Below are 23206 nucleotides of genomic sequence, written 5' to 3'. Positions count from 1 at the left end.
TTTAAAAGCCCTGTGTGTAAAACTTTCAGGTCAGCTACTTCCATTGGACCATGTCAACTCTGATGCACCCAAATGTCCAAATCTGGGGTTCTGGCAGGTGTTCAACCCTAAGAAGCTGCTTTTCACGTGTAAGTGACTTATATTCGGCACTGGGGCCTCCTTATTTTTAATTGTCCTTTAAAATTTATCATTTTAAAATTATTCATGTCAATAGAAGAATACTTGATTTTGTTGTTTTGAAAAAGGTTTGTGGAGTATTTCTCGAGTTATTAGCCGCTATAACAGGGTACATTATAAGTCCCCATTATAAGAGCTTCAGGTGCACATAACATCACATGTTGATTGATTCTTCCCAGTAGCAATCTCTAAGCTCAGTAAAGGTAGCTGAGCCTGTCTTACCTTTGTGTGGACCAGCTGAGCCACCATAGTAAGCTGTGCTGTATCTAGCGGTGACCCTCATTCAATAGCAGAGATTGCTAGCTTGCTTAACCTCTTATGTGTCTCAGGAGCTGCCTAATAGTACTGTCCTTTGCATGTTTACTCCAGAGAGAATCTTGCTCTTAATAAGGGGAGGTAATGGAAAGATCCCTATAAAAACATAGGGGGAAATGGAAAAACCTTGTAAAACCAGTGGTGGTAATGGATCAACCCCTATAAAAAATGAAGGGGCATAACAGAAAGATCCTTTAAATTAATTAATTAATTAAATGAATGGGGGTGGGGACAATCCTTGTTTCAAAAAGAGGAGGATAATCACATTTTGATATCATCATCCTCCACCCAGCACACATGCTGTGCTCGTATAACTCTGAAATTCTAGAGCATCCCACAGAGGTGTGTGTGTTTGAAAACAATGCCAAGAACCACTCTGCTCCTAATTTATAGACAGTACCAAGCAATAGTACTGATTAAGTGGGAAGCTATGGTTTGAAGAAAAACAATATACTCTGTATATGCTCAGAGGCTGTGTTCCTGACCTTTTGCAATAACAACTTTTATAATGTAGTACTTTGGATCTTTCTTTCCGTGCTTACAGACACCAGTGAGTGGTAGCCTCATTCTGCATTATTCCCATAGAGTCTAATGAAGAGAAATGCAATTTGTGTATGTTCAAAGGCTGGGCCCTTTGACAGTATACTGTATTGACAGCATTTTAAATGCAGTCTGTTGCTTTATAGCCTGCAGGGAAGGAAAGACACATGCACCAATAAGTGTGATTAAACATGCCACAACTTTACTAAAGCAACATAAACTTAGCAGCCTAATTCCAATGTGGAAAAGGTACCTATAATTCCTTCTTAAAGGTTGCTAATGCATGTTGGCATTGATAGCTCTCTACAATACACCTCAAACTAGTCCTCTGAACCTAATTTATATATTTTGAATTGATAATCTATTTTCTTTCTGGGGAGATGAATATATGAAGTAGGTTTTCATTACGAATGGAGTAGAGACGGTGTTAATTCTTTAAGCAGCTGTAAAAATTACTATTCCCTTTGTCCTCTGGGCTGTGGTGCAAGCAATTGATGTCAACCTGTACAACTTTCCAGAGCGGCTAGTGCCTCTAGATCCAGTACAGGCTATTATGTGAGGGCTGGTCCTTGGCTGGTGTGAGAATGCAGATCTGCTGCATGGGATTGTCGGCACATTGCCTTCACAGCACATACATGCTGTCCACAGTGTCACTATGCATCAGGCAGAACTCCATCTGTTGCATCTGTAGCAAGTTATTGAGGGCCTATTGAATCTATTCCAGGACATTTACTATAGTAGGTTGCATTCTGGTGAAACACTGTGCCTTTTATCAGGTAGAAATTCATCAGCTGTGTCACTAGCAAATGATTGAGGAAGCTGCATATGATACATTTTTGCCTGGACACATCTCTCCTCAGCCCAACGTTGAGCTGAAAGACCAAACAGTAATAGTAGAGTCAAATGTGTAAAGCCAGCATAATATATAAGGCTATACAAGCTCCTTACTGCTCTCTGTGGCACAAAAGTTAAGGTAACCACCTTAACTTGCAACTGCCATGCTTTTTGGAGCATGATTGTAAACTGTAAGCACCTTAAGTCTTGTCTAAAACAGAAGTCTTCTGAAAATTTAATATAAACCCATGCAGATATTCTTTATGGCCATCTGTGATTTTATATTTTTATGCAGAATTGGGTGCAAATTTTCCAGAGCCGCAAGTCTTGTTCACATGAGTAAAGATAGGTGTGAGGTTTACACATGTGTTTCATGGAACTCTTGAAGCCGTTCCACAAATTCCATGTTTCAGACTTGTTTCTTCTCTGTCAAATTCATGCATTTCCAGTAATGTGGACCTGGTCCTCTACTTGCATCTGTTAGAAATTATCAGAAATAGCCCTGAGTAAAGGGGCAGACCTCTCTAATACAGGTGGATGTTTTGTGCTGAACATCTCAATCTTATACCAGGTGAGGTAGCACAGTGGTGGCCAGAGCAGTGATGTAATGGCAGCAGGCCTGTGTGTTTCAGTGCTTGGGCCCTAAGCATTTGGAAAGGAGGAGTGGAGTCCATTTTGGACAGCACACGGTTGTAGAGAGAATAGCATTTTTGGGAGGAGACTATGAGGACATCAGTAGTGGGCCTGGTAAGATTTCAGCTCCCCTCCCCAGCCTGTTCCTTTGATCTAAAAATCTGCTTCCCCTCTCTCCTACTTTATATGTGCTCTCTACACATCTCGGTTTAAATAAGTCTGTCATTAAGACATCTATTCTGGTCCTCCGCTTACAAAACCTTTACGCATGCAAGGAAAAGCAAACGGGTTTTTATCCCTCTGGGCAAAGAGATATAAATGAGAAAAGGTTCTTTAATCATTTGCATTGCTGTTCTGCTGGTTTTTCTGTTTGGGCATCCCTGTTGCTTTATGCTGATTGTCAGTGGAAGTTGCAGGTTCATATAATTACAGCCTCTTGTGGCCCTCTTGCATGTAACTAGCAATAAAACCTGGTGTTTTTATTTACACTTGTGCTAACCATGTGGTTCTTAAAAGAAAGTCTAACAGTGACCAAAAGATTATTAATCCAGAAATCATAACCTAAATTGTGCCTCTGCAGGAAGGCCAGGCTAAAACTTCTCAGCAGCAAAATGTCATTAATCCGTAAATAAGACCCATGATGAGCTAAACAAACAAACAAAAAAATCCCTCCTGTAAGGTGCACATTTAATGTGTTGTCTGTGTTCTCTCTCAGGTTCTTCATGAAGAAATTGAAGTCCCAGGCTCCAACATAAAACTCTGCTATCTGAGTTCCCGTACTGCTGGGTACAAATCTCTGCTTAAGATCACCATGACACAGTCTCTTGTGCCTCTGAACTTAATTAAAGTTCATCTGATGGTAGCAGTGGAAGGACATCTTTTTCAAAAGTCATTCCAAGCATCCCCCAACTTGGCATATACATTCATTTGGGACAAAACTGATGCCTATGGTCAGAAAGTTTATGGGCTCTCAGATGCTGTAGGTATGTCATCAAATTCAAACTGTGCCACTTTTAAGTGTTAACTGCCGTGCTAACAACTGGTCTACAGTAAAATAAAATTCTGCAACCAGTATTAACATTAGAAATTATCTATAGGGGACTTCAAACATTTCATAGCAAATACCACTAATTTGAGGAACAACCTTTTCCAGCTCTTTGGTAATCCCTAGGATTTGGTATTCATTTACATTAATGTTAACACTGGGACACAGGAACAGGTCCTCTACTACCAGCTCACACCCGCATGTCTCTCTCCTCCTTTCATCCCAAGAGCCTTATGCTGTCAATTCTGGAACACCTTGTGCAAGAGGAAGGACTTTCAGGTGGTCCTTTTGAAAAATCTACTTTGAATGTATAATCCTATTCAGTCATCCAAAAACCTTCAGTTTAAGATGAGAGTTAAGAAGGCTTCACATTTTCACTTGTGCTCCAAAAAGCTTGGAAATTCAGAATTAAGAGGTGCATCTTCTACACCATATAGCCTGTAAAGACTTTGTACAATTTCTGTATTGTGCTGGCGTTGCAAATGAGGTTCCATGCAGCCACACTTTGCCTTGGTCTTTCAGCTGGATATTGGACTGAGGAGGGATATATCCAGGCAGAAATTCAACAGGTGCAGCTTCCTCAATCACTTCTTAGAGATGTCCCTGATGAATTTCTGCCTGGAACATTTTGGGGGACCCCAGGGCACAGTGTTTCCCCAAAATGTAACCTATATAGTACATGTCAGCCAGAAATTTCTACAGGAGGAAGAATTATCATTAACAGTTGGATAGAACAAGTCAGTAGCCCGAGCTGCACATTGTGACTGATCTATAGACAGCCAACCTGGAGAATGTGCCAGGTATAGTGCCACTTCAAGAACTGAAATACACATTGTGATCAGTTTTCTTATAGAACTTGGTCTTACCTTCTTTCTTTTGAGAACCTGTTTTCAGTCAACTGGCCTTATTGTGTTCACCATGGTAGCAAGCCACTTAGGCAGCCTCACATGATGCCACAGGTTCAGCCCTCAGAGACATAGATACAAATGTCTCTATTTAGCTATTACAAATAGCTAAAATAAGAAAAGGAGGTTTTTAAGCTAACCAAGCACTACTAAGAACTAGGTCCTTCATTCAACCAGGGGCAGGGCTGCAACAAGGTGAACATTGGAAGCTGGCCTTCTACTGAGTCAGACCATTGGTCCATCTAGCTCAGTATTGTCTACTCAGACTGCCAGCGGCTTCTCCAAGGTTGCAGGCAGGAATCTCTCTCAGCCCTATCTTGGAGCTGCCAGGGAGGGAACTTGGAACTTTCTCCATGTAAGCATGTAGGAGCTTTTTCACACTATATGTGTGAAAGTATGTGTGTTTGCACGTTGGCCTGATGTGCACTTCACACAGAATTCAGTCTTTCCCTTCCAAATTTAAACTCATCCCAGTTTATGTCCGGGTTTTTGAAATCCTGTATTTTAGTGAGTTTTCTGGATAAACTGGAGCGTGGCTGCCTGCAAGGCACTGATGTTGTAGAGGGCTCACATTAACATGATAAGAGGAGGTCCAGCTTTTGAAATGCAAATAGGAAGCTGCCTTGCCTTCTAACCTAGCTGCAAAGAGTGGAATAACCAGTTTTCAGGCAGCAATGTGTATGCTCGAGTGAACGTTTTTCGAACAATATTAGTCTGCTTGCACTTAATTCACCAACACTCATTACTGCACACGTAGAAAAGGGGGAAGCAGTACACAGTCCTTTCTCCACAATAAGCAAAAGGTTTTGCAACACAAAAAAGGTGACATTCTTTGGGAAATATGTGTTAGGCGTACAACTGCATAAGAGGTCCAATGAGACAGACACACATGGGCTGTTCCTCTAAATAAGCAAAGCTGCTCTTCTGCTTGCTTAAGGTTTTCACTGGTTTTTTAAAAAATTGGTTTGTTTTTTTAAAAAACCTGCTGTAAAGCACACCACACATGTTGGGGGAAAGGGACACATGGCATCCCACCTCCTCTAGGAAACAATTGGCTACAAGGGAAACCCAGGAGCAAGCTGTGGGAACATACCAAAAAGATCCCCCCCAAAAAACCATTTTGGAGGGGCTGCTTCCCTAATGTTGCGAATCCTTTTCAAAGTGGCTTCGCTCCTCAGATACACCAAGAGCTGGAAGCACAGTGTGAAAAAGCTCCAGGGTTTTTTTCTGAAGCATTCCCATCCCCTAAGGGGAACATCTTACAGTGCTCCTGTAGTTTCCCATTCAAATGCAAACCAGGGTAGACCCTGCTTAGCAAAGGAGAAAATGCAGCATAAGGCCCTCCCCCTGTACCACAGATAGGATGCAATGTGGACACTCAGACAGCATTAGCACCCAGTCTCATGAAAACCTACCATACTTTTTTGGGAAGGGAAGAATCCTGCAGACTGGGGCCCTGTGATACTGAATATTTCTTTCAGGTGGCTCAGTTCAATTAACTGAGCCAAGCCTCTTGATTACTGTCGTCATTAAGTCTCAGCAAGTGAAAAATGTACTTTTTTCATGGTTTGGGTGATCTAGATCTCCCGCTCTTCTGCCAAAACAGCCAGACTCCATTTCTTTCCAACTGAAATCATGAGGCACATGGGAGAGTTAGGGTGCTCTTGACAAGAATGTCTACACCCTTAAATTAGTGCATCTACCTAATATAAAGAAACAGGCCAACACCTCATAGGATATTTGCATGGTTGCATCACCTGCAAAGATGGCTTCTTTGGAATCTATAAGCATTTCAATAAATCACAAGTGGATTCATATTACAATTGGAGCATGTGCAAAGTCAATTTATCAAGAGACCTTTCAGCTGTTTTCTTGCAATGTCATATTCTTCTAACAGTATCCACATTCTGGATAATGGTCTTGCGGAGAGCTGGTCTTGAGGAAGGAAGCATGAATTGTTCCCTCAGCTAAGCAGGGTCTGCCCTGGTTTGCATTTGAATGGAAGTCTACATGTGAGCACTGTAAGATATTGCCCTTAGAGGATGGGCTGTTCTAGGAAAAGTACCTGCATCCTTGCACGCAGAAGGTTCCAAGTTGCCTCCCTGGAATCTCCAGGATAGGGCAGAGGGACTCCTGCCTGTATCCTTGGAGAAGTCACTGCCAGTCTGTGCAGACAATACTGAGCTAGATGGACCAATGGTAGAAGGCAGCTTCCTATGTTCCACATGACAGCATCTTTTATTCGGCAGGTATCTTGTTAACATAGACTCAGTGCATGCTTTAATATATTGGCACTGCACTGTTCTCTATAGTTTTTTAATGATCATATAAATAAAATACTTAGAGTGGTGTGTGTGTGTGTGTGTGTGTGTGTGTGTGTGTGTGTGTGTGTGTGTGATCGAAATGCTGAAAACAGTAACTAATTAAAAATAGAATTCAGCCTATTACCATTGCAATGATGTTGCCATCATTAAATTGTTCCTCCCTCTCTCTCTCTCTCTTTCTCTCTCTCTTTCTCTTTCTCTTTCTCTTACCCTTCCTTCCTTCCTTCCAACTATAAGGGCCTGCAGTACTCCTGAGTTAAGTAAATCAACTTTCAGGATCAAATTAAGTAAAATATCTGCATTTAATATTGCAGAATAAAAGATAACATCTTATGAAAAGTACTTTTTGGTGGATAACAAATCATTCACATCTAGTGATGATTAATGTTTTTTTCAGTGTCTGTGGGATTTGAATATGAAACCTGTCCAAGTCTGATATTATGGGAGAAAAGGACTGCCCTATTGCAAGGATTTGAACTTGACCCCTCAAATCTAGGGGGCTGGTCTTTGGATAAGCATCATGTGCTTAACATAAAAAGTGGTAAGTTAACTGATTTTCATCTGTGCTTAAAATTTAGATGCATCGCCTATTCTCACAATTGCCTCCAGAAAATTAAGCAGTGTTTGACTGGTGCCACATACAGAGATGGATATTTTCAGGCCAATCATAAGCATAAAGCTTTGGAATCGTTATCCAGAATAATGTAACACCAGTGCTCGCATGGGAAGGGCAAATGTTGACTACCTCCCCTTCCCTCAGAAGCCCTCTGTGCCACCTGAAAATATTCTCTGAGGTCTACAAGACCTTAGGATGATATTTTCAGGGTGCACAGAACACTTCTAAGATTTATTTTATTTATTTTATTTATTTAACATATTTTTATACCGCCCAAAACGCAAGTTATCTGGGCGGTTTACAAGAGAATAAAAACAACCAATAAAAAGATTAAAACATTTCAGCAATTAAAATTTAAAAGTTAAAAACTATTAAAACACAAAAAACAGGGCAGGTTGTCAAAATTCGACCCCCGTGCGGATGCTGGTGCTGCATTCAATACCAGCACTTCTCATATAGTGCTCACACTTCATTAGTCATGATGTCAGGTACTGTGCGTATTGACTTTTAACATGCCACTGAGAGATTTTGAAATATATGTAGTTCTGTGTGTGCCATTGGCCTGCATTAGTCACTTGCTGTGATGTTTTAAATGACTTTTTTGCGGATAAAATCTCAGATTCGGGCTGAGCTGGATTCCACAGTTACTGCAGAGTCTACCGTGGAGGTGTCCAGCAACTCCTCTTAAAGGATTAGATTGGATCATTTTCAGTTTGTGACTCCTGAGGAAGTGGACAAACTGCTTCAGACTGTGCATCCTACAACCTGTTCTCTTGACCCTTGCCCAACTTGATTTATCTCATCTGGTAATCATATTATCAGAGAGGGTCTGGTAAATATTATAAATGCTTCTCTGAGGGGGGACAGGATGTCTCCTTGTCTTAAGGAGGCTATTATTAGACCACTTTTGAAGAAATCTGCATTGGATCCCTCATAGTTAACTAATTACAGACCTTTTTCCAATCTTCCGTGGTTGGGCAAAGTGATTGAGTGGGTGGTGGCTCTCAGCTCCTGGCAGTTTTGGATGATGCAGATTATCTAGACCCATTTCAAACTGGCTTCCGTGTGGGCTATGAGGTTGAGACTGCCATGGTCGGCCTGATGGATGATCTCCAACTGTGGCTATTAACGACAGAGGAGTGTGACTGCTGATCCTTTTGGATCTCTCTGAGTCTTGTGATACCATCAACCATTGTATCCTTCTGAACTGCCTGAGAGAGGTCGGATTGGGTAGCCCTGTTATACAGTGGTCCTACCTCTCTGGTAGATTCTAGAAGGTGTTGCTTGGAGACTGCTACTCTGCAAAGCGAGAACTAAAGTGTGGAGCTCCACAAGTCTTCATACTGTCTCCAATGCTTTTTAGCATATATATAAAACTGCTGGGAGAGATCATAAGGAGGTTTGGTGCAGGGTGTTGTCAATATGCTGACAACATCCAGATCTTTTTCTCCATGTCGACCTCATCAGGAAATGGCATATCTTCTCTAAATGCTTGCTTAGAGGCGGCAATGAGCTAGATAAGAGATAACAAACTGAAGTTGAATCCAAATAAGACGGAGGTACTGACTGTGGGGGGACGCTACCCAAGTTGCCTGTTCTGGATGGCGTTAGACTCCCCCTGAAAGTTCAGGTACATAGCTTGGGAGTGCTTCTGGACAAAGCCCTCCCTGGTTTCTCAGCTTGAGGCAGTGGCCAGGAGTGCTTTTTATCATCTTTGACTGATATGACAGCTATGTCAATTTCTGGAGGTAAATGACCTTAAAACAGTGGTACCTATGCTGGTAACCTCCAGGCTTGACTACTGTAATGCACTCTGTGTGGAGCTGCCTTTGTACATAGTGTAGAAACTACAATTGGTACAGAATGCAGCTGCCAGATTGGTCTCTGGGACAACTCGATGGGACCACATATCACTGGTTTTAAGGGAGCTGTGCTGCCTCCTGATGTGTTTCCAGGTGAAATACAAAGTGCTGGTTATTACCTATAAAGCCCTTAATAGCTTGGGTCCAGGGTATTTAAGGGAGCGCCTCCTTTGTCATGAACGCTGCCACCAGTTACGATCTTCTGGAGAGTTCCAGTTATGGTTGCCACCAGCTTGTTGTGGCGGTGTATGCTTGTGGTGGCGGTGTATGCTTGTGGCAACCCAGGACCAGGCTTTCTCTTGGCTGCCCCGGGGCTTTGGAATATGCTCCCTGCTGAAATAAGAGCATCTCCTTCTCTGTTTGTTTTCAGGAAGACCCTCAAGACTCACCTGTTCTCACAGGCTTTTAATTAGAATTAATTTTAATATTTTTTAAAATAATTCTTTTGTGTTACTTTTTAAATTTCTCTTTTATGCTATTGTTTTGTTTTGTGTATTTTAATCTGTGCTGATTTTTAAATATTATTTTAAATTTTGTACACCACCTGGTGTTGTATATATCTGGCGGTATAAAAATATGATCTATATATATATAATTCTCCTGGGTGTGCCTTGGAATGTGCGTCCCAGTGCCCAGCTGATTGGCTGGGCGGCAGATGTGCCTGATTGGCTGAGGCGCACCCAGGAGGATTGGTCGCTGCCATGGGCCCAGCCGCAGAGGCCAGAGGTGGTGGCGGGTCCGGCCCGGCTGTGGAGGCAAAGCCCAGAAGGGGGGAGAGAAAGTGCAGGGGCAGAAGTGGCGGTGGGGAGGAGAGAAGACTGGGCAGAGGGGGGGGGACAGGTAACCACCAACCCCAAAGAGTGCACAGATGCTCTGTGCGGGGTCAGCTAGTAAATAAATAAATTATAAATAAATACAAGTAGTAAATAAATACAAGCTAGTAAATAAATAAATTATAAATAAATACAAAAGTATTTGTGCTAGATAAAGAGGGAGGGGGAGTAAAAGAGAGGAAACTCTAATAGTCTAGTGCCTAGCAGGCATTGGAATGTGGACAGAAGGGGAAGAGGCAGAGAAATGAAAAAGGGATAGCTGAAAGAGTGTGAATTAAGAACAGTTGAATACCTGTCCACATCTGATGATTCATGCATGGTGCCAAAAGGGAGGGCTTCTACTAGAGAAGATACAGTCAGACCATTGGTCTATCTAGCTCAGTATTGTCTTCACAGACTGGCAGCGGCTTCTCCAAGCTTGCAGGCAGGAATCTCTCTCAGCCCTACCTTGGAGATGCCAGGGAGGGAACTTGAAACCTTCTGCTCTTCTCAGAGCGGCTTCATCCTGAGGGGAATATCTTGCAGTGCTCACTCATCAAGTCTCCCATTCAGATGCAACCAGGGCAGACCCTGCTTAGCTATGGGGACATGTCATGCTTGCTACCACAAGACCAGCTCTCCTCTCCGGAGGTTCTGTCAATGTCCATGCGCACTGCATGCTCACACCTAGTAAAGGAGAGCACTGGTTTCCCAGTCAGTCAGGTGCAATAGTTTGCTCACAGCAAGCCCATCCAGGAAAAGGGTCAGGTTCAAGGGCTCTAGGGTTTCACTCAGGTCTAGAAGCTTTCAGTCAGGCAGGCATGGGGCTAGTCCTGTGGTAAGCCCACACAGAAAGTGATTTGAACATCTGGATTCCAGGAGTGTGGACTCCAGGGCAGTCCAGTAGAGGTCTCCCCACAAGAAGCCCACACAAGGATTGCTCAAGGAGAGTGATTTCAGCTAGTGCACTTCTGAACTCCATGGTTCCAACTTAGGATTCAGTGGTCCTGTGATTTCACTCAGGAAAGGTTAGGGCGCACATTGAGTGCTTGGCTGGGTAGACTCCTGGGGAGTAGAGGGCTGTGCTTACTTCCAGGCTCTCATGTAAACAGTCACAAAAGACACACAGAATCTCACAGAAACCTCACAGAAGTTACACACAGATGTTGTGTGACCTTTTATAGGGTTTGCTGTGATGTAAAGTCTTAATGGCGGGAAAACATTAAACTGCAGGAAGGCCAAAAGAAAAATTTCTAGGTACAGGAACTGGAGAGAGTGTGCGGGTCTGGTAGTCGGAGGAAGTGCAGAACAAAGGAGGACTGTTATGCAGAATCTTCATAACTGATTTTGGACATGGACTTGATTGCATTCCCAGAGTGCTTTAAAGACTCTTTTGTTGTGTCAGGACTCTGCCTTTATTCAAAATGCCTGGAAATCAAGTGTCACTTTTTGCTAGGTAGCTTTTGCACAGGTTCAGGATTTGCATGAAATCCTGGCAAGTGGCACCAAGTGCCAGTCCATGTGTGGCTCCCCTGGCTTCTCCTGGAAGACAGAGTTTTCCAAAACAGCTGGTGGGAGAGAGGCTGCCTGGTAACAGGGCATAAAATAGTGTGGTTTAGGCCAGCACTGAAAAAGAGGTCAACCCCTGCTTTGGGTACAATATGGTCACGCAGCTATGGCAATATAGCTCAAGCAGTGCTGTTATTCATTATTATTCATTATTATTTATGACCGCTTGCATTTCGCTTCATTGTTAGGTATTCTGCATAAAGGCAGTGGAGAGAATCAGTTTCTAACTCAACAGCCAGCTGTGATCACTAGCATAATGGGTAATGGTCGTCGAAGGAGTATCTCCTGTCCAAGCTGCAATGGGCTTGCAGAAGGAAACAAACTACTGGCCCCTGTGGCACTTGCAGTGGGAATTGACGGAAGCCTCTTCGTTGGGGATTTTAATTACATCCGGCGCATCTTTCCCTCTAGGAATGTCACCAGCATTTTGGAATTACGGTAATTTCACTGCTATTCACATGGTTACAAATGACTTCTGATAGTATAATTTCCTATATTGTTATCATGTCAGCCTTGGTAAACTTTAGATACAGTTTAGTATGGGAACAGGACAGGTTTAAATGAAGAAGAACTGTTGGGTCAGGGTCTACACAGTTGTTTCTTTTCCTAGTGCTTTCTTATTGATTGGTGTGGTGGTATACTTGAAAACTAAGCAATACCGTGAAAGGGAGGGAAGAAAGACATGGGGTAAAAGAGAGAGGCAGTAGGAAGAGTGGGGCAAAGAAAAGGAAGAAGCAGGCTACGGGGGGGGGGGGGAATGAAGAGGACAAAGAAATAGAATGGAGATAAAGAGAAGGGAAGAAGAGACTAGAGAAAGAAAAGTTGAAGAGAGGAATGGGAAAGAAAAGAAGCAAGAGCATGAAAAAGGAAGATAAAAATGAAGAAAGCAACTAACATTACTGTGACTCTGTTAGGATGTGACGGTTTGTAATGTGAGTGATTAGTTTATTTTTGTTTGGTGTTTTAATTTGCAAGATGCTTTGCTGCCTGTATCCTGGAGATCTTTACTTTCTCCAGTTGCAGAGTTTCTCAGGAAGTAGCCAAATAGCAGTAGCAATGAAGTAGGAAGAGCTACTTCCCTCTGAAACTCTGGAGAGCTGGGCCTATCAAAGTAGACAATACTGGAGGGAACAATAAATAAATAAAGTTTCTGCATTCACAAAAGCCCTGCAAGACAGGTCACTAGTGCACATGGCAGAAATGAGGCTTCACGATAGATCAGATTTGTCTGCATGGAGGAAACGAGAGAGGGGGGCGGGCAGGCTTGTCCAGCACCACATCATGATCCCATATAATGGTTAGAACTTGAAGCCAAGTTTGCTGAGTCTGCGTTCAATTCTTTATGCCCAAATCAGGGTGGAACCTAAATCCACCTCCATTTGATTTTCAAATGCTGACAGGTATGCGGAAACGAGGGACAAGTTCTGCACTCCAGGCAAAAACAAACAGTACAAAGCACTCTGCTTTTTGTATTAAATCTCATCTCGCGTAGCTGAGATAAGCCTTGATCAATGCAGTGTAGCTTTACGAAGCAGAGAGTCTCTTTGCTCTGCTGTGAAACAGCCCTTCCGATCAGTTGGAAGACGTGCGAGATGAATGGCCATACTGACAGCACAGCCTGCTTTAAGTGACAACTCTAGGGACTGAAGAGGAAAGCCAGTTGCAGGATAGAGATGGGCTCAAGGTGGCGGGGGGGTGGGGGGACAGCCTCTTGGTTCAATTGTTTGACTGGAAAGGATATTAGCACATTTCACTTTTGTCAGGCCTACACTTCACCAAGCCTGCTGACAGACAGCTGCCAACTCCTTTCACTGTCAGAATAAAAGATGGACATTTTTACACATGACATTTTCCAGTGATCCAGAAAGTTTCTTACAAAAAATGCCTTCAGGGGCTATTGCAGCAGGGAACTATCTTGTGACTGCAACACCTTCTGTTGTGCTTCATCCCTAAATTAACCTAAGGCTAGAGCTGAAAAGAGGTTTCCTTTCCCATGTCCTCTTGTAGAATAAGAAAGGGGGGAAATGTGATGTTTTCTTTGTGGTCTGTTCTTCAGCTAACTGTTCTTTCTTATTTTTTCTTTCTTTCTATCTGTAAAGCAATAAAGAATTTAAACATAGGTAAGACCAAGACTGCAATCCTCTTATCATTTGATATGGTTTTGTTTGTCCATTGTGTTTGCTTTTTGTGTTGTGCTTCTGGTGTAATGTTCTGTTTTTAAATGTATCATATATAGCAACATTTATGTGCTAATTGTGTGTTACGAATATGATCAGCATTAGCAATTATACAATGAAGTAGAAAGGCAGCCAAATAAGTTCTGACAGCAATTAGGAATGTTTAATAGAATGCAAGTATAATGAACCCCAAGCTAACTTTTATATGAGCACTTCTCCCTGCAGTCTTTAATTGGTCTAAATGGTTGAGGCAAACTACAGCAGGGGCTTTTGTAAATGCTGGAGAGGGTTCAGAGAGGCACTAATGAACTGGAAATGGGTCAAACACTCATTTCCAACTCATTAATATTTTTTTGCTGGATTCAGTTCCCCTCCCCCTTTTAATACAATGTTATTAATTGGTTGATCTGTTGGACAGATTCTATCCAACCATCAATTTCATTCATTATTTTGAGCAGAGTTGAAAATGTTTTGTGAAAGGGTTCAGTCCTTTACTGATCAGTTCCTCTGCTTTGCTCTTTGGATGTGTGTAGAGCTTTTTCATCTGTCCTACACATGTTTCCCCTTTAGGCATGACAGTAGAAGCACAAAAAGCAAAAGGAGGAAACACTCATGCATTTGCTTGCTGACATTTCTGGTAACTTCTGGAGTTGCCCATAGTCAAAAGTTAATTTGGGAAGCACTTTTTGCTAAAGAATCAACCATTTTCATATCTGATGGAATAAAATATAACATAAAAGGAACAAAGATATTATTGCATAGATCCAGTTTGACTGAGCTCAAATATATTGGCCCAGTGAATCAAAATTGATCCCTGAGATATAGTAAGTCTCCTACTGTGTGTGCTGAATATAATTGTCCTTTCTTTCTCACCGTTGTTCATGACGAACACAATTCATGATGCTCATTTTCATGATTTTACAAGTTAGCAACTGTGACACAAAGCTAGTGAAACAAATGATAAGAGTTCCGAATGAGTTTGATGGGATTCATCTAGCAGGAAGGTGTAATGGGTATGTTAGGGAAACTCGGTGCTCCATTAATATCCACACATAAAATACCTAGTGTCTAGAGGCTACTTCATGCCTTTTCCCTCACTTTTGGCCTTGCTTTTTAAGTACGCTCTTTGACCTGAGTAAATGTTGTTGTGCATTCATTCCATTTATACTCTAATCACCTAACTGCTTGTACCAGATATAAACTGGCAACCACTATGTGCCATAGACTAAGGATATCCATAATCAGTACATAATTCTTGCCAGCAGTATAAGAGGAACACATTTGTATTTGTAGAAGGAAGTCTGGTCCATGATAATTACACAAAGTATGTAAGAATACTAGTGGGGGCCATAGAATAGTGGGAGCCACAGTAAAAATACTAGTGGGAGTTTTCTTGACTGTTTCCTGGCAATGGAATCTGTCTGAACAAAGACTGTTCTGAGCATAAACCTTAAAAGCAAAGTACTTCACCCAAAAGAAGACAATACACAAGTGTATGATTGAACTTATTGTTTAAAATGCTGCAGATATTACAAATTTGCTTCTGTGGTCTCGAATGCTGAAAAGCTGTAGTTATTGTTTAATTGATTCTAATTTCTGGATTCCAAAAACTCCTAGCAGGTAATTTTTCCCCCTGTTTCATAATCAGGTAGAAGAATGTACAAATAACCCAGTGATTGGACCCTCACCCAACAGATTCTTAGCTGCATTCTGTGCTTAGCAGGTGGGACAGTTCTAACCTGCAATGTTACCTGTCCAGGACTGGCATTCCTATTAACGCTGACTAAGTGCCTGCAGTGCTTATGGAGCAAAGCCGGCAAGGGTGGCAACAGCCTGGATCATGTGAGACCCAGGGTTACCGGCCTCCGTCCCCCTCCCTGTGGCCACTGACAGGCAGGCAAGCAATGAGTAGCTCCCCATTGCTCGCCCTCCCGCCTGCTGTGGCCAGGAGGATGCCCGGACAACGGGTGGTGGTGGGTGCCCAGGCAACAGGCGTGGTGGGGTGCCTGGGCAGGTTAGAGGTGCCCGGGCGGGCTTTGCCTGGAGCACCCCAAGCCTTGGGCCAGCCCTGTACCTGTCCTATTTTAAAAGCTAGCTACCTTATGTAAGACAAATAGGCCAAGGCTGTAGCAACTTAGTTGGTCCCCTTAGTTGCGCACACTGTCATTAACAGGAAATAAGTTGGGGGCCTGCAAGAATTCACAGAAAGGGTGATAAATAATTAGGAAATTCACATTTCCCTTAATCCAATAGCAAGAGCACTTGGGATAGATGAAAGCAGTCTCTGTTCTTCACACAACTGGGCTTCGCGCCTGCATGAAGGTCTGATCAGGAACTTTCAAAGTTTCTTTACCTCCTTTTTTGGCGGAAGCTCGTCCCCCTCTCCTTTCTGAGGTTCACATGCTTAACCCTCTCCTCCTCATTTTTTTGTTGTCTACCGAGAGAACACCTGAGGCTGGTCAGAGTGCTTCAAATATTTTGTTTAAGGTTTTGTTTTCCTGTTTATTCGACCCCTTTTTTATTATCACCTCTATCCATCAGCTTGTATTTTACCTTTCTTACTCTCACATTTTGAATTTTGATTTTCTGCTGTACCCCTGCCTCTACCCTTTACCAATCCCCCCCCCCACAAGGGGATGGGAATCTGTTGAGAGTGAGAAAGTGTTTATGGCTGGTACGACCACATTCAAACGCTGCATTAACTGCAGAGCAAAATATCCCTCATCAGATGGTTACCAACTTTGTCTTCTGAGTTTCGAGAAGGACATATTGCCAAAAAAATTATATTGCCTAACATTTACTCATCAAGCCACATGCAATAGGGACTCAGAAATATTTTGTGGGGAAAAGTACTGTTGTCACCGAGCACTATGGACTCTGCAAGCTACATGGCTAAGGAACGCGATCTGATCAGTGGCATTGACTTTGACTGTTTCATCAGTTTTGTTCTTATCAGGACAAGTAGTTTTGGCTCCTTTGGGAATGGCGAATGATGCCAGTAAGTGGACAATTCTGACATAATCCCAGGCTCCATCTCAAATAACCACAAAACCAAAGAAGAAGAAAAGAGATATCTCTCAAAGGACATAATCCCGAAGAAGAAGGAAAAGATGGTTCCACTAAAGCCAGTACAGCTTACCGAGATCAGGGTTGGGGCTGAACTTGATGTGAGAGGCAAGCTGAATGCATCACCACCTCCATACCTCTTTTCTCTTCACAGAAAACCAAGCATTGCATTCCCCTGGAACCAGCCCCCTCGATACCAAAGGAGTCACAGGTACACGTTGACTCACATCAGATTTTTGATGTTTATTTCAATTGTGACTCTGCAGCTACCAACTCCTCAGTACCAAAGGATTACTCTCAATTTCCAACAACAATCAGGATCGTTGTAGAGACTGACACTCTAAGGAATCTCCCTCTCCACTGTCATACTCATCAGACAGATATACATATTACTTTGATTATAGATATGGTCCAGCTGACTGGGACTCATATTATGATGACTGGTGTTGGCGATATACAGACAAGGGACACTGCTCCCGATATTGTCACCATAGAGACCATTACAATAATTTTTTCCAACAGATACTATTTTAGGTCCCGCTCTCCTCAGTACCCACAATCCAGATTGCCTCCCAGGAGATACTGCAAGTACTATAGAAGTTATAGATCCCCTGCTCGGGCTAGAATGCAAGACCAACCAAAACCTCCCAGATTATTGCAGACCACTAGCACATCAAGTAAGCCTGCTAAAGGATCAGCTCAAAACAAGTCTGTGCAGCCACAAGACAAGATCCTATCATCACCTGTTACTATGTCAGTACCACTGGTTCAGACCAAACCAACACAAATCCCTACTCCTGGAAACCTAGAAGACTTCCTTCCAGTGCCACCAGATCAAATCCTCCAGTCCTCAGAGTCTGACTCGGAGACAAGGGGGGTGTTGGATAATCCAGAAACACCAGGCTCTACCCTAATGGATTGGGTAGAAGACTCAAAGCCACCATAGCCATCTCGAGATCTCCGTTCCTTCACAGAGCAAGTAATCCCAAATGGCAACTTCTTTAAGTCTTCAACTGGAAAAACCACCCAAAGCTACTTATAATCTCATTTTTGTAATTTATTTGAAGGTGATTCACAGGCATCTAAGACTTTACCAATGGACCCTACATTACTGGATATTACCCGCAGTTGTTGTTGGGACAAACCACCATCAGTTATATCAACATAAAAAAAGATTGAAAATTTCTATAAAGGATAATTGCCCTTTTCCCATAAAGAACCAACTCCAAATTGCATTGTTGTGGGAGAGCACAGACAAGATCCAGGAATAGTGCTCTGTCTGCACCAATAGGCAGAGAGGACTGAAAATTAAACTCCATTGGCATATGCCTTTACTCTACATTTCCTTGCAATTGAAAATTGAAAATTACCAAGCATTTGCTATGGGAGAAATTGTTCCAACATCTGGACTCCCTGGCACCAGGGGAAAAGGAGGCTGACCTCAGTTTCAAGTTGAATAAACAACTACTGTACACTTCTAGACATTCAACAGACTGCACTGCCAAGACGTTGCCCAGTTCTGTGGATCTAAGGAGGCACGTGTGTGTCTGTTCTTCAGGCTCTGTTCTTCTTGCCCAGAGGCAAGAATATATATTGAAGACCTCCCATTTGATGGTCAGGCTTTATTCAGAACCAAAACAGATGAGATTGTGGAGTGCATCCAGAAACTCTGGAATACTGCAAAGTCTATAAGCTTTTCTTCTTCAACAAACTCCAGGTTCTCCAAACCTTCTGGATCTCAGTGAGCACCTTCCACCAGATCATCAACTCACTCTCAATCTGACTAATCAGCAGAAATATCCACAATACGAGAAGAAACCCATCACCCTCAACAAGACCTCCCTGGGCAAACGTAAGCCCACTTCTTGCCACAAATGAGCATGACTGTGCACAACCTATGCTCCCCATCTGGAAGCTTGGGAAGATATTACAACTGACAACTGGGTACTTACCATCATCCATTTGGGGTATTCCATAGAGTTCTTTGAGCATCCCTCAAACTCTGGAAGCAGGATTACACCCCCAAATGAAGTCATCTGGGAAGAGATAAATGCACTTCTTCAGAAAGGCATCATAGAATCAGTACCAACCTGCCAAATGAGGCTTCTACTCACTGTACTTCACAATCCCCTCAAAAGACGGAGGCCTCCTTCCTATCATGGACCTATGAGATTTGAACACCTTCATTACTTACGGTCGCTTCCATATGCTCACCATTTCAGATATAATTCCACTCTTTTCAGAAGGGGTGTAGTTCACTTCCATAGACGTAGAGGATGCTTATTATCACATCAGTATTCAACCCCAACACAGGAAATATCTGCGTTTCCAAATTGGGTCACAAAAGTTCCAGTTCAAGGCCATGCCATTCAGACTGTCTTATGCCCCAAGAGTCTACACAAAGTGTATGGCAGTCATAGTAGGACATCTACAAGAAAAAGGTCTTCAAATATTTCTGTACCTCAGCAATTGACTTCTGGCAGTTCCACGTCAACGTACCCTTTGGAAACACCTTCAAATAACCTTAGATCTCTTGGACCAGTTAGGACACAAGATAAATTACAAGAAGCCATACCTACAACCTATACAAAGAATAAAATTATTAGGAACAATGTGCGATTCAGTGCAGAGGGCCATATACCCAAGTGCTCCCAAACCATAGTGGAATTAACCTCCACACTTCGAAGAACATCAAGACACTTTGTGAGAACCATTCAGCCACAGCAGTCTTGCCAATGGCCCACTTGCACGTGTGTATTTTAAACTGATGTATTCTACATCAATGGATATTTCAACCCACAGAAAGACCCTCAGCACTTGTGACTGCATGTTCCTCATAGTGTCCTCAGATCAATCGCCAGGTTGATCCAATCGCCAGGTCTATCCAGAACCAAGCTTTCCCAATCTACCCTATTTAAGATCTGAGGCCCTCATGCATACTTTACAACAGACGCATCAGAAAGAGGATGGGGTACTCATTACAATGACCTCTGACTAAATGGTCAATGGACACCTCGTGAGGCATCTCACCATATAAATTACTTGGAATTGTTGGCAATCTTCAAGGCCTTGAAAGGCTTCCAGTCAAACATTTCAGGACAACATGTTCAAATTCTCACAGACAATGGCAAAAGCCTATAGAAATTGGCAAGTTAGGATGGTTTCCCATTTCCTCCACTGGTTGTCAGTGTCACTTCGCAATCATATTCACCTACCAGCAATTCACATCTAGGAGAGCAGAGCAATACTCTGGTGGATTACCTGAGCAGAACACAAACCCTCTCTCATGAGTGGCAATTACCCGCTCATCCTTGCCCCACTTGCATGCAAAACTTGGGGCATTGATAGTTGGTGGTACTGGCAAACAAATTTCAATTCTTTCCCCAGAGAGATTTGTTTGCCAGTACTACTAACCATCAGTGCCTCAAGTTTTCCATGCAAGTGGGGCAAGGATGAGGATCCTTAGGAGACGCATTCATGCTCAACTATAACACCTGCTTCACTTACTTGTTTCCTCCGATACCACTATTTCCTCAAATCTTGCAAACGAGAGAAAGAGACAAAGTGAACTGCATACTTGTAACACCATGGTTGTCGTAAATCTTTCAGGTTAATCTTGAGCTATATATCAGCTGACGGAGCGTGAAGCAGAGAAAGGGTCAAAAGGAGACTGTTAGAGCCAAGCAGTAAGCAAATTCCAAAAACCAAAGCCAGTCTGAGTTGTCAACCATATGCAGTCAATCAAACCAAGTCCAAGTCGAAATCCATAAACAGGGTACCAACAATCCGAAGTCAAAAGCACAGTGAAAACAAACAGGAACACAGATGGGTCACTCACCAAAGCCTGACATTGCTACCAACAATGTGAGTGAGGCGAAGCCATCTTAAAGAGGCTGAAGCCAGGTGCTCTCAATCCTGGGTCTCTGGGTCAGCAGTTCTTCTTGTTAGTCGAGCCGTTCTGTGTGCGCTCCTCTTTATATCCTCCTGTCTCTTTGACTGACTCCGTTCTATAGCTGAGTTCAGCTGCGCTTCCCCCAGAGTAGCTGACGTACTAGGTTCTGTTTCTATTTCAACCTCCCGTTCATCAGTCCTGCTTGCCTCTGCAACTTCTTGCCTTTGAGATTGCTGCACTCCCTCCTCCTCCCCTGTCACAGTGCCTATTTCTTCCTCATCCTTGGTGTCAGATAGCATGCCCATGACAATGGTGGCCTCAACATTACTGGTGTCGATCACAAACACAGTTGCAAAATTCTGTTGTTCTGCAATACAAGTTTGTCGCACTCTGCTTGCTAATGGTTAGATCCAGTATACAGTTATATTATTAATATGGTTATGTTTAAAATTGTATATCGTTTTAGATGCGATATTGGTCAAAGTCTGTAATAAAGACTGACTGGTTTCTACATCTTCTGCACCTCTCGCACAAGAGGTTCCTTCGCTTACCTCAACATCTAGTCCTTCTCTCACAACAGCAGGGCGAGGTGATAAACCCTCGTGATTGACGGCATGGAGAATTCACTCCCCACTAAACTGGCCGTCCAACATATTAACTGTGCTGTCAGCTTCCAGGAAACCATCCACCGTCAACTCCTGCCTATAAAGCTAAATGGAAGAGATTTTGTATCTATGCCACAGAATCCAGCACACCAGATCCTAGTTCAGCTCCTCTTCTGATAATCCTGACCCATTTACTGAATTTAAAAATCAAGTTTCTGCTTGTTGTATATCAGAGTCCATCTGGCTGCAATTGCTGTTCATTGAAGTCTCCAGACGCCACTTCTTTATTCGTGATCCCCAAAGTTAAACAGTTTCTAAAGGGGCTAGGCTATTCCCATCATCACATCCCAACATGGTCACCGCCTTGGGATCTGCCTCTGATCTTGACTAGTCCCACATGCAAGCCCTTTGAACCTTAGGCTACGTGTGATATCCATCTGTTTATGTTCATGACAGTTTTCTTGGTAACAATAATGTCTGAGAGAAGAGTGGGAGAGCTCAGGTTCCTGCCATGTCCCACCTTATTTGGTCTTCTATCAGGACAAGGCAACACTGAGACCAGATATTTTGTTCCTCCCCAAGGCACTTTCACCTTTTCATAGGTCCCAGTTGGTAACTCTTCAGTGTTCTTCCCAAATCCAGCCTCTCAGGAGGAGAGGCGTTGGCATGCACTGCATGTTCATAAGGCGCTAGCCTTTTACATAAAAAGGACATCCTCCTTCAGGATATCTCCTTTCTTATTCTTCACCTATGGATAGCCTCACAGAGGCCAGTGAGCCTCAGCACAATCCATTTCTGCCTATATTGTCCAGACTATCAAGTTGGGCTACTGCATAGCCAGACTGAACCCGCCATCTAAAGTCAAAGCTCATTCTACCCAAGCTATAGCTGCAGGGAAGTACTCCTAGAAGCAATCTGCCAAGCAGCTACATGGGCCAACCCTATTTTCTTTGTCAGGAAGGTTGATTTAGATGTCAGGGCACAGAGGGATTCTACTTTTGACTGAGCAGTTCTACAGTCTATCTTCACCTAGTCTGGGAGGATCATGCCATTCTCTCTACCTCTGATGGCTCTACTGCATTCCTCCAGTTATGATGTGAGTTTGTGATGTGCCTAGTTGAGTGAAGGACAGAGACCCCTCAGAAGAACATCAGGTATCTTATGTGTAACTGGGGCTCTTATAGTGCACACTACCACCATCCTCCCCACTAAACTGAGGATGAAAGGACTAAGCTTGTGGTCTCAGAGAGGAGAAGGGGAGGAGCTACGATCAAAAAGGTAAAGAACTTGGAAAGCACTTCTGAAAGCATCAGAACTTCATGCAGGCGCGAAGAGCTGGGGTTCTTCTGGTGGTAATCTGTCCATTCACACAAGCCCATGGGCAGAGTACCACCAGAAGAACCCCAGTTACAGGTAAGCAACCTGATGTTCCCAACCTGGGAGCCTCCAGATGTCGGTGAACTACAACTCCCATCAGCCCCAGGTACAATTTATTGTGGCTGAGAATGATGGGAGTTGTAGTTCAGCAACATCTGCCAGGTTGGAAACCACAGCCCTAAACCTTTGTAGTGTAGTACTGTAGTCTAATTTCTTCCAGCTCTCATTGCTGAGGTTTATAGTTGGGTAAACAGAAAGCTATTTACTTAGCCCATAATCTGAACAGTACAGTGCAGGAAATGAGTCATTTCTACTTCTTTTTTCCCTCTTTATGAGGGAGGGAAATTGAGGCAGGACATTTCAGGATACGTTACATGTTCAAAACTGTGTCCTCTTTGTAGCTGAAACAATCCTTGGGTAAGGGTGAATAATTAGATTGAAAACAAGTGTTTTCCTC

General features: G+C 43.0%; 1 protein-coding gene across 21 annotated transcripts in view; it reads left to right on the top strand.

The window, feature by feature from the left end:
• TENM2 (teneurin transmembrane protein 2) overlaps window positions 1-23206 on the top strand; it is a 1486671-nt gene that overhangs the window by 1410525 nt on the left and 52940 nt on the right. For 20 of the 21 annotated variants that reach the window (XM_053288965.1, XM_053288966.1, XM_053288972.1 and 17 more), the window contains 4 exons: window positions 3215-3482; window positions 7171-7314; window positions 11821-12070; window positions 13732-13752. In XM_053288965.1, coding sequence (XP_053144940.1) covers window positions 3215-3482; window positions 7171-7314; window positions 11821-12070; window positions 13732-13752 — 683 coding nt within the window. The remainder of the gene's footprint in view (window positions 1-3214; window positions 3483-7170; window positions 7315-11820; window positions 12071-13731; window positions 13753-23206) is intronic. The other variant, XM_053288969.1, reaches the window with a different exon arrangement.

The sequence above is a fragment of the Hemicordylus capensis genome, chromosome 2 (assembly GCF_027244095.1).
Source record: "Hemicordylus capensis ecotype Gifberg chromosome 2, rHemCap1.1.pri, whole genome shotgun sequence".
NCBI classification, from domain to species: Eukaryota; Metazoa; Chordata; class Lepidosauria; order Squamata; family Cordylidae; genus Hemicordylus; species Hemicordylus capensis.
The sequence above is the reverse complement of the archived record's forward strand: the minus strand, read 5'-3'. Positions and strand labels throughout refer to the sequence as shown.